The sequence below is a fragment of the Amblyomma americanum genome, chromosome 1 (assembly GCF_052857255.1).
Source record: "Amblyomma americanum isolate KBUSLIRL-KWMA chromosome 1, ASM5285725v1, whole genome shotgun sequence".
Taxonomy (NCBI): Eukaryota; Metazoa; Arthropoda; class Arachnida; order Ixodida; family Ixodidae; genus Amblyomma; species Amblyomma americanum.
In genome coordinates, this window is record NC_135497.1 from 366,193,918 (window position 1) to 366,205,160 (window position 11,243).

Genomic DNA, 11,243 nt, shown 5'->3' on the forward strand with positions numbered 1-11,243 from the left:
TACCAATGGCTAGACGAAGGACTTCCTTCGTGGATTATGGCGTCCGTCGTCACCGTTGTCGTCCTTACAGTAGGGAATAACGAAAACATTGTGTTCATTTCCTGAACACGTTGACCACGACATGGATTCGAAAGCCATCTGTTGTTTTGGGATCCGCCTGGCTTGGCCCGCGTCAGTCTCTTAATTCGCAGAAGCTGGGGAGGGGAATAATGAACAATAATGGGAAGCAGCTGTCACTCTCACTTTACCTACCTTAGAATGAAGAGAAATTGAGTTTTTCTTCATTTTGTTTCATTTTCTTGCCGATTTCCTTACAAAGCTTGATGGTTTCTTCCTTACTTTTTTTTCTTGTCCGGTTCTGCGAGAGAGAAAACTTAAGAATAGCCTTATCTCTGGGTTATCACTTGCGTGGCGATGAACAGTTACATCCATCGGAACCTGGATTCGAATGCTTGATCTGGGGACCGCGGCGTCGCTGGCTGTATAACTTTCATCGAGGAATCTGGGGTTCATCTTGATATTTTAGCTTAACGTAAGCCGTAGGCATATTTTCGGAATTAAGACAAAAGGTTATGCAGCACCCCTGATTAAACGCCCTTCAAGAAAACGAACTTAACTGCATTCAGCACTACTACTCCTTCGTGCTTTATGAGCCTTAGTGAACACGTTGTAGTCCACACTACTTTTTCTACGGACATTACGAAAAGTCTTAAATCCAAAAAAATACTTTCGCCATACAACAAAGGAGTCTACTTTATCATGAATCATGATCTCAATGTTTTACATATGCTACTGAGTCGAACTGGTCTATCTTAAAATTCAAGTGTTGCGCTTGATATGACTACATCCCTACCATCAGCCATAGCAGAGCGATGACATTGCTCATAGTTTAATATCACACTAAAACATTTAAATAACACGAAAAAGCGCTTATTTCGGCCTGCCAAGTTACCTAACACCAAATGGGCATAGAGCAAATACTACACTGTTGTCAAGCAATATTCCGACCTCACTACCCAAACTAAACGCCGGTACTACCCCACCTGAAATGTTACAAACCAACACAAAGCGCTTGTGGAAAACATTTAACCCTGGTGCAGATGCTGCTATTTCACTCTGTGACAGCACCTGGTCACCAGTAGGCGTATCCGATGTACCCCATCGCTTGAACTAGGAATTTTGTTCAGGTTTTACTAACAAAGAAACTCATAATATTCCTGATCTTCTGCCATCACCGCTTCCATCAATAGACAGCATCACCTTCAACTCACAAGGTATTGCTAATATTATCGACTGGCTAAAATGCTCATCTTCCTGCGGTATTGATGTAATTACTTCCACATATTAAAAAAGCCCTAAGTATGTTTACACTCATATTCTTTCGCTCATTTTCTGCACTCGTTTGATACTGCCTCCGTTGCGCACGTCTGGCGAATTGAGAAGGTTATTACAGTATTTCCGAACGGTGACCGGTCGTCCCCAGGTAATTACCGACCCATTTCGCAAACTAGTGTATCCTCTAAGATCACGAAACACGCCACTTACCCTAATGTTGCTACATCTCTAACATCGCTAAGCTACTTTCATCCAAACTAGCCCGGATTCCGGAAAGGCCACTCATATGAAACGCAATTAGGTTTTTTCCTGCATGAAATTCATTCCAATCTTGACCACGATATCCCGAATGATGCACTATTCCAAAATTTTTCAGAAAGCCTTTGACAAAGTACCCCATTCCCGTCTCTTCCTTAAACTGTCTCTTTTAAACCCTCATCCCTATGCCTTGAACTGGATTTGAAGCTTTTAACTGAATGCATGCAATTTGGTTACGCTAATGGCTTCTCACCTTTTACATGTTCTTTCAGGAGTACTCCAAGGCACAGTTTTCGGACCCTTGCTCTTTCTAATATATATTAACATCCTGCTTTCCACAGAGACAGCGTACTCTACAGCCCCATAACTAACGCCGACGATTCTTCTGGCCTCCAAAATGACCCTGGATAACACACAGCTATGGTGTACTACATGCGTGGCTAATGTCTCTGAATACCACAAACACTGTACGGATTTCTTTTCACCGCCGTCGAAATTGTACTCCGCCTACTTATAAAGTTTGCGATATTTTCTTTAACTCTAATGAATACCTTGGTATTAACGTCACTAGAGATTTATCGTAGTTCTACCACGCTAACAACATAATAAATTCATCTAATCAAACAATTACATACCTCCGTCGTAACCTGCGCATGGCGCCTTCTTTATTAAAACACAGCTCACGACTGCAATGACCTTCCCAGCGGATAGCCCAAGTCCCTGATCCTGCTCATTTCAAGACTGCCATTGAGGAAGCTATATCATCTCAATGACTACCACGCGACAGTCATTATTAACCACCGCTCAAGGGCCCACCTCTCATGTAATGTCCCACCTGGGGACCGCTGAGGTTGAAATAAAAAGAAACGGTTTGATATTCCCAACAGGATAATCACATTTTTCGGTGTATTTTGGAGGGACTAACAGTGTGAGTTTAAGCCGCGAGCTCTAACTTGCCGCCAGGCGCCTTGTGCGGGCAGCTACGGCCGTGGCACTTACGCCCTTGTCTAGGCTTCATTTATTTGAAAAAAATTCCGCGCAGCTAAGCTTTGAGATGGTGCGGCGCAGAGCGAGAGGCAAGCAGCAGCTTGGCATCAAGTCAAAATCTCATGTTTATGCCGCACCAATGCAGATGTGCTCTTCGATGTTATCTGTACTGCGAAAAAAAAAGAAGCCACGCAGCTGTCTTACTTTTCCTGCTGTTTGAGTTTTTCATATTCCGGAAATCACTTCTTTGTCATCAGTGCTATTATAGTATATTTAGGTTAGCTGCTCGGGGCTACCACGGTGTATTAGTGCGATGTTTTGCTTTCTAATGAAGTCTAAATTAATTCTTAGCCGTGTACTTCACCTTATCTTGCAGTATTGGCAGGCAAATTATAAATGATTGAAATCAAACAATCGAAATAATTGCGATCTGTGAAGAAAACTTTTGGAATGTGAAAACGACAGTTCATTTAAGTTGATTACCTGCGAGCAACTATACCAAGCAGAAATAGTGTAAACAACATAAAGACAAATTTAAGTGCACGAAACAAGTTTAACCTTCCCTTCAGCAAAACATTTTGTAGCTAAACATTAAAAATAAAAACTAATTATATGGATTGGGCTTCTTTGTGTGAGACAACTGTTCGCTGAGGATAAGAAAACTGATCTACTCAGCGAAAAGAAAGGAATCGAACCAATGCACAGCACTGCAGAAACACGCAAGTTTCTTTCCTTGGGTTGTGGCTTCAGTTCCGTCCAGACGAAACACTGTAGCCTGCGGAATGAAACCAGAAACCGTGGAACGGAGTGCCACTCGTCGTTTAGACTCAAGGACTACATCTAAGGACGCCACCGGCTCTATGCGAGGTAGGATTATTCAAAGTGTGACGGGCTAACGACTAGTGCATGGAGATCAAGACGCCTCCATTGCTGCGGAAGGGTCCGCAGAAATAGCTACGCAATTTATATGAAACCTAGACACAGCAATGGCAAAAGCCACTATTTTCCAAGTGTCATTAGTCGGAATGGAGCGATGTAATGATTACCACGTAGCATGTACAATTATTGAAACAGAAGCCTTACTTGGCGCACAAAATGAAGCGAGTATGCGCGAGTAAGTGAGGACGCTTCCATATTAACAATCTATAACTTCATCATAAAGCCTTTGAGGATCTGTATAGAGGCTGAAATACAGGGAACGCGCATACTTTATTCTCCTACACCTGCGCAGGGCAAGTTCACTGGATAATTAAAGTCTTGTGCAGAATAAATTGCGGAAAAGGCCGAGCACCACGACTCGTCGCCCTTGGTTTACTAGGTTGAAATGCGGCATGTGTGTGCCTCAGGATTCGGCGGAGGCACTAATTTGACCTTCTTGCTCTTTATATGTGTGGTGGTTCGAATTCTGTTGCTTTCATCGAAGCGTTCTTCCTCAAACGGCTGTTTTTGCAGCTGCGATTTCAACCGGACGCAAGTTTCCTTGAGGGGCACGCCGCCTTGCTTTCGCTTACCTTCGGGGCCACTGACGTAAGCTACAGAATAATGAATTAAATGGACTAATACTTTCCCTTCACCTTGGCGGTCGGGTTCAAGGTGTAACTCAGGGCGCACTAAGATGGAAGTTAAGGTTTAACTAAGCTGTAAGGTTGGTCCATAAGCCTGGATCAAAGACGAGCAACCGAACTGATACGGAACGAGGCATAGAAGATTTAAGAGTTTGGCACAAGGAACTCAAACGTATGGTGAAACCCACAGCGACTTGTGTACCGCATCTGTATATGTGCAGCAGAAATGAGTAAGAAATAAATCCGACAAATAGTTAAATTACGCGCGAAAAACTAGGAGACGTCTTGATGAAAGTACAAGGATATAATCAAAAACATGATGCGGAAGACTGCTGCTTAAAATAACATTTATCTCGAAAAAGGCCTCTCTTATTTGGTGCAGCAGTGGAAGAGATATTGATGCAATCTCCCTCTTGTAAGCAAATGACAGCCGCTGCTTTTGCAGTTTCTCTTTCAAATGTTACTTTTCATCAAACAATTTTTGTGTCAGTATATTCTGAGTAACAGCCACAGCGTATAGAGTGGCCTTGGGAATGTCCATTAAAGAAGCATTTATTGTTTAATTTTGCGATTTAGTTACCTGCTATTGATTCATTTTTTTCCATCCGTCTTTATCCGGTTTTCAGTCGTTTTCGGTAAATTACTTCCTTGAACCTTTCCAGCGCACACTTGAACATGCGGTAAATAAGCTACAGAAGGCTTCAATGATTGTTTGATTTCCGAGTGCTGTTTTGCTGTGTCCTCTCTCTCTCTCTGTTGTTGTACGTTTTTGTAGTTTCTTTATAACCCTGTCCAAGGTGAGCCCAGAAAGCAGAAAAAGAACAATGGATGCTTGGTGCCAATTTCGGTCACTAGCATCATTTTGTTTTTTCTACGCAGTATGATTTATCTGCTAGAAACACTCATTTTTGTTCGCAATTTTCAATGCCCCTACTGTTCGTAGTAGGTGCACTCGAGGCTGTGCTATTGGTACATTAAAGGAATGCAGCGCTCCTGGCAGTGTGCCATCCCCAGTCATTTAGTTCTGGTTGTCTCAGAGAGTAAATGCAATCTCAGAGGGCTTTGAATGGATACGTCTACTCATGCTCCGCACCACTTGAGAGCATCCTCTGCCAGATAAAATCGCACGGAAAGAAGTCCATGGGCAAAAATTCATCAGGGCTGATGTAATTCAGGGGAAAGAGGGGTGTGTGCACCGAAGGATCGGCGAAGGGTGGCTAACTCGAGGTTGGTACATGACGCAACTAAATGCATACCTGCCCTATTTTTCGCCCGTAACAGCAGCTAGCATATTGCACAGTATTTTAAATGCGAAAACACTTGTAGCCGCCCTCCTCGGGTTTCAGCAGGGTCTGTGTGAAGCCTCTGTGTAGCAAGTGTAACTGGCTCAATGGGTCAGTGGACACCTCAGTCACGCTCTGAGTAGGCGGTGGCGCCCACCAGCACATTGAGGCAGTTATGCGCCTTTCCTGTTCTCAAAACCATCCAAAGGTTTTAGACTCCGGTGATTTTGGGGGAAGGCGCATAACTTCTTCCTTGCGTCAGTGGACACCTCAATCGCGCATGGAGGCACAGGAGATTGTGTGCACCTGCAAAAAATCGTGCTTTCGCACAGTATATCGTGCTCAGCAATGCTAAACCACCGGCAATGTTTTTTTTCCAGACAGCTCATTTTTTGCGAACATTTGTAAATTACGTGTACCATGGTCTTAGAGAAAAATGCCGCTCTGAAACGTTCTTGTTCACTGGGAAATGCTAGCGTTGCAAAATTAACTGCATCTCTGTGTCTTGCATACTTGAAAACAACCTCAGCCCTCAAAATATGACATATGCGGCTCTGAAGTCTTGCCTGTTATTTCGTCTAAACACCTCGGCGTCACCCTTTCTAACACACTCCCAGGTGGTCGGCGCATGCAATGAACATTACTCACGACGCCAAACGCACTCTTGGTTACCTCCTTCGAAACTTGCGACCGGCCTCTTCCTCGGTAAAAACTTTAAATTATCGCACATTTTTCCGGCCTAAATTAAAACACGCATGCTCAATTTGGGACCCTCATGAATCTAAGTTTTTAACATCCTCGGATCAGTTCAGAATCGCATAGCCAGATTTACTTTGATTTATTTTTCTGTCCATTCCCATTATTCCAGCGGCACCCCACTTAAATCTCAGATTAGCCTTACTATCTCAAACTGAGACGTCGCACCTTTAGTAGGTGCCGTTATAACAAATTTTATCATGCACCACTTAATATTTCAGTCCTTTCACCAGCTCACCACCTGTCAAGTCTAATCAACTACTCAAGAGCCGTCTACCCTGCCTCAGAATAGATCAGATGGTATATCTGCTCATTATTCGTAAAAACGGCTCGGGACTGGAAGAGCCTTCCCGTCGACACTGCGCACCACTCCGATACACTGCAGTTCAAGGCTGCCTTCGAATCTCATTTAATTTGAGCTGCTAAGCCCTTTCGTCATGTAATTCCACCTTTCCATGGCATTTTAGTGATTAACAAAACAAATAAAAATTAAGTAAATTGTGAATGCAGCGTATTATGGTTGTATACAAACAGTAAGGAAAGGAGATTTTTACAGCAACGCCGAAGACTTCTGCTTTGAGGTTCAAGCCTTTGTCTCATGATGACTGTCATATACGAAAAATTTTACCACAAAGCAAATATTCATGCATTATGAAAAAATGCTACGGCACATGTGAAACATAACTCTGGCTTAAACGTACTCGTTACGAACCAAGGTGAACATAGAATCCGTTACTAAGGTTTTCCATACTAAATAAAAAGCGCTGCACTTACCTACCAAGTAACACAGAAAGAAAACTGAAATGTAATAAACAAACAATGTGTACATTTACATTACAGGATATTAAATGCATAGCACAAGCAATATATTTGCGACATTTGTTTAATACGTTTAACAAAAGTCGCAAAAATACCACCAAAGCACTTTCCGACCTTACAGTTAGTTTAAAACCTCCTTAGAATAAGGAGGCTGGGAACATTCATGCAAACGGAAAGTACACGAGTGTCGCTGCATTATACCGTCTGCCAAGGCTAGCATGATAGAGAACACGTTAAAAAGCAAATAGTCGATCTGCCGCATACTCACGTCTCAGGGCCCATGGCTCAAGCTCTCGGAAGGCGCGCATAAACTGAAGCAACCCGAGGACGCAGTCGGCTGATATGTCGGCCTCCAGCAACTGGCGCGTGAAACCGCCACCTCCAGTGGACGTGAGCTGCTTGATCGTGCTGCGAATATTGTCAAAGAACCTGGCCTTTTTTGTTGGTCGCATGGTAGAGGCTGTCATTGCCTCTGTAGTTGAAGGCTTAGTCACGGCCGGTGCAAAGCTGGAGCTTGGCGCACTTCTGAGGGTTGAATTCGTTGAATCGGACGAGGCGTCAGACGCTGCGGTGGTCGCGTGCGCCGAGCCAAGCGTTGCAGGTGAGGTCGCTACAGCGACAGCCCCCTCCCTTTCGGATGCTCGTCCACCGCTGGTTCCCGGCATTTGAGCTGCCGCTGCTCCATCCCGAGTTGTTCGGCTTTCGGGCAGCGACTCAGGAAACGCATGTGTCGTTACAAAATACTCTGGCTTTTCGGTGGCTGTGGATAATCTGACACTAGTGGCCCACGCCTCCATGTCGACGTTGGCTTCAGCAGTGACGCTTGAAGGTGTCGCCGACTGAGGACAACACGCAGTGAATAAGAGAAATATTGTGCAGTAAATAGGTGCCCTGCGAATCATTTTTCACCGCAAGTACTTCGGCGAAGTCTCCTCAAGAGCAGTAAGTAATATGAGCTGGACGCAAAATTAGCGCCAAATAGCGCTTAAAGCTCAACGACGGAAATCGTGCTATAGTAGCAGAGAGACTGCATTCTGGGGCACAAAACCAACAAGCCGGTACTGAGCAGGCTTTAACGGGTGTAGTGACAGCAACAGTCCTTACTTCTTCGCCTGTCCCGCCGAACTCCTGTCGCGCCGATGCTGGGCGCCGCTTTTGGCCAGTCACTCTGTATTAGGGCTCTTTCATCGTAACCGGAATATTTCACTATCTACCCTCAGGTGAGAAAACGACCTCCCCCCCTCTCTCTTCTACTGTTCCACTGCTATAAACGAAAAACCTGTGGTGCTTACCATGACATGTTTTCGTAAGCGTGTGCAAAATACATGTGTGGAGAGAGGGAAGGGGGACGGGGGTGATGCCAGCGCTACCATGTTGCGTGTCCGTCAGTGCCTCCCTGACACGGAGCCAAAGGGAGAGGGAAGCAATGATTCTCAGCCCGAGCACGCACGTCCTTAGATTGATACAACCATGCTTTAAATAGAACCTCATTAAACTGCCGGAATAATAGCTACCTTCGAAAGCGTTCCTCATAGTGCGTCGATACTGATTTCGAAGAATCGCTGTTGTGCGGCGATACTGATTTCGAAGAATCGCTGTTGTTCCCCTTTCAAAATGTTTTGAAAGTTCTTTTAGGCGAAATATTGAGAACAATAAATTCTTCGTGGACGCGCACATATTTCAGACTGCAAGTATAAATGCCCGAGGTAGGACAAATTTCACCTAAATCTGACTTCGTAGCTTTGTATAAAATTTGCCACAGCTGACCCGCTTGGGACAAGGACACCAAGGAGTGAAAAAATTGCGCTACGACGCACTGAGGTGAAACGAAGCTCACAAGCCGTAGCTTGCAAAGGTGAAATTTTAGACAAGGAGCTAAGCTTTTTCCTCTCCAGAGATGAAAGGAAAAGTGAGGCAGGAAAAGCTTCATAATTCTTTCGCTTTCTTGCTCGGTTTAATGGTTGGTGAGGCGCGCCTATCATTCCTCCGGAGGACAACAACAAAAGCAACCACCAAAAGGATAAAGGTCAGTGCTCCTTGGACACACTGAGAAGCTGTAATAAGTGTGAAGCACTGGGCCTTAAGAGGCTTGTGAGCAGAATGCACAAAAAGGAAAGAAAGGGGAACTACAGGGAAAAAAACAAACCAGAGGATTATGCACCAACGTACACCTTCTGCTTTAAGCTGACACAACGAAAACAAAATGAGGAAACAAATGTTTTGTCGCAATAAACGTCACATGACCGATAGAATGTCCTTTACTAAAAAAGAACTGTCATTTGTCGTCGGTGGCCATGAAAACAACATTTTTGCTTTGATTTGATTTGCACTTTGTTTTGGTACAAAACAGGTATACATCATGAGCAAAAAAGTTTAAAAGAGGGACGTCTGACCAAGGAAGAGGAGGCAAAATGCGTTTCAAGTACGCCTGACAACCAGGGCGTCAGTGTTGAATGCCGACCCACGAAAACGTAATCACAATCAGAAGGACGCAGCCTTCACAACGTCATTGGCAGTGCGCACCCGTAACGACGGCTGGCACGCCAGTAGTGGCATTACGTCACACATGGGTTCAGTAATATCAAGAAATCGCTGATACCACGTTCCTTTTACTGGAATGTGTGCGCAGCTCTCGCTCTACTTACTGACAGCGCGCACTTAGTGTTAATGCTTATTCTCTCATGCGGTTACCGAAACAATTCCTCAAGAGCCTTTTGCAGCAAAATTACTGCCATCTTACATTACGCCAACAGAGTTACTTGAAACATGCTTCCAAGACTGCCGTTTCAAACCTCTTACTGGCTGATATCCAGCAAAGCCTCACTGCTGGGCACTAATCACCAGTTTAGTTGAAGATTTGCAACGCAGATTTTCTGAGACATGCAATAATTTATCCTGTAAGCGGATACATGTTCACTGTCAACGTTTCCTTGATTGAAAGCCGCACATTAGGGGTCGTAATACTTTGTTTCGTCTGCATAGAAAATTTGTATCTTTCAGAGTCATGGAAACTAGTTTATTGCTGATAGTCTGACGACACTCACAGTCATATTTATCTTTGTGGGAAGAATGAGCAGCAGCGACTGAGCAACTGATCTTTCGTTGTTGGCCCAAGCCTTCCCCTTGTGTGTCGCCCGACTCCCTCCTCCCTCCTTCAAAGCATATATATATATATATATATATATATATATATATATATATATATATATAGTATAGAAAGATAAACGTATTTGGTTGCTAGAGGCAAAAATTCAAAGTTGAAAACGCTTCATTTAGCCATAGATTTATTTTGAGTCGACGTTTCGGACAGAGCCTGTCCTTTCTCAAGACTGAAGTTACAGGGGTCGCCCTTGAAATTTTAAATATATATATATATATATATATATATATATATATATATATATATATATATATATATATATATATATATATATATATATATATATATATATATATATATATATGTGTGTGTGTGTGTGTGTGTGTGTGTGTGTGTGTGTGTGTGTGTGTGTGTGTGCTTGTGCGTGTGCTTGTGTGTGTGTGTGTGTGCGTGCTTGTGTGTGTGTGTGTGTGTGTGCGCGTGTGCGTGTGCGTGCGTGCGTGCGTGCGTGTGCGTGTGCGCGCGCGCGTGTGTGTGTGTGTGTGTGTGTGTGTGTGTGTGTGTGTGTGTGTGTGTGTGTGTGTGTGTGTGTGTGTGTGTGTGTGTGTGTGTGTGTGTGTGTGTGTGTGTGTGTGTGTGTGTGGAAAGCCAACAGTCACCGAGGCAAAGGTGCACAGGGGAATAATTCAACAGTTTCCTTTAGTTTTTTATTATGTAGATTAACCTGTCGATTGAAGAAAATCGCCTATAAAGCAGCAGAAAAAAGAACCATGCCGCCGGTGGGATCCGAACCCACGACCTCCGAATACCGCGTCCGGTGCTCTACCAACTGAGCAACAGCGACGGCTGTCAAATCTGCTGCTGTCGTGGGTATTTGTGTTTATTGTGTGTAAGCGAACCTTGAGCCCCTCATTTCGTTTACCTTGCAGTTCTAATTTAATGCAGTTATCATTTAATGATACTACGTTGACTGCTTCAATGATCTCACGGGGCATATTGCTTCTGTTCCTCGATATTACTGTAGTTCTTTTTTTCAAAATGGGGCAAACAGCCGGTTTTCCACAGCTTCACAATCGCAACAAAGGATACCAATGTGGTGGCCCTTTTGAAAACTTACGTCGAGCCGTGCTCTTTTAGTCT

The 11,243-nt window shown here is 44.0% G+C and overlaps 1 protein-coding gene and 1 non-coding gene across 2 annotated transcripts in view; both read right to left on the bottom strand.

Annotated features, from left to right (window-relative positions):
- Positions 1-7,455, bottom strand: part of LOC144121967 (nose resistant to fluoxetine protein 6-like) — a 47,330-nt gene extending 39,875 nt beyond the window's left edge. Inside the window, exons 1-2 of the mRNA XM_077655435.1 lie at positions 7,272-7,455; positions 340-358 (exon numbers count right to left, since the gene is read on the bottom strand). Of these exons, the coding sequence (XP_077511561.1) occupies positions 340-358; positions 7,272-7,455 (203 nt within the window). The remainder of the gene's footprint in view (positions 1-339; positions 359-7,271) is intronic.
- A 3,419-nt stretch (positions 7,456-10,874) lies between these two features.
- Positions 10,875-10,947, bottom strand: TRNAP-CGG (transfer RNA proline (anticodon CGG)). Its single transcript has one exon. It is a non-coding gene; the product is annotated as a tRNA-Pro (tRNA).
- Positions 10,948-11,243: the final 296 nt, after the last annotated feature.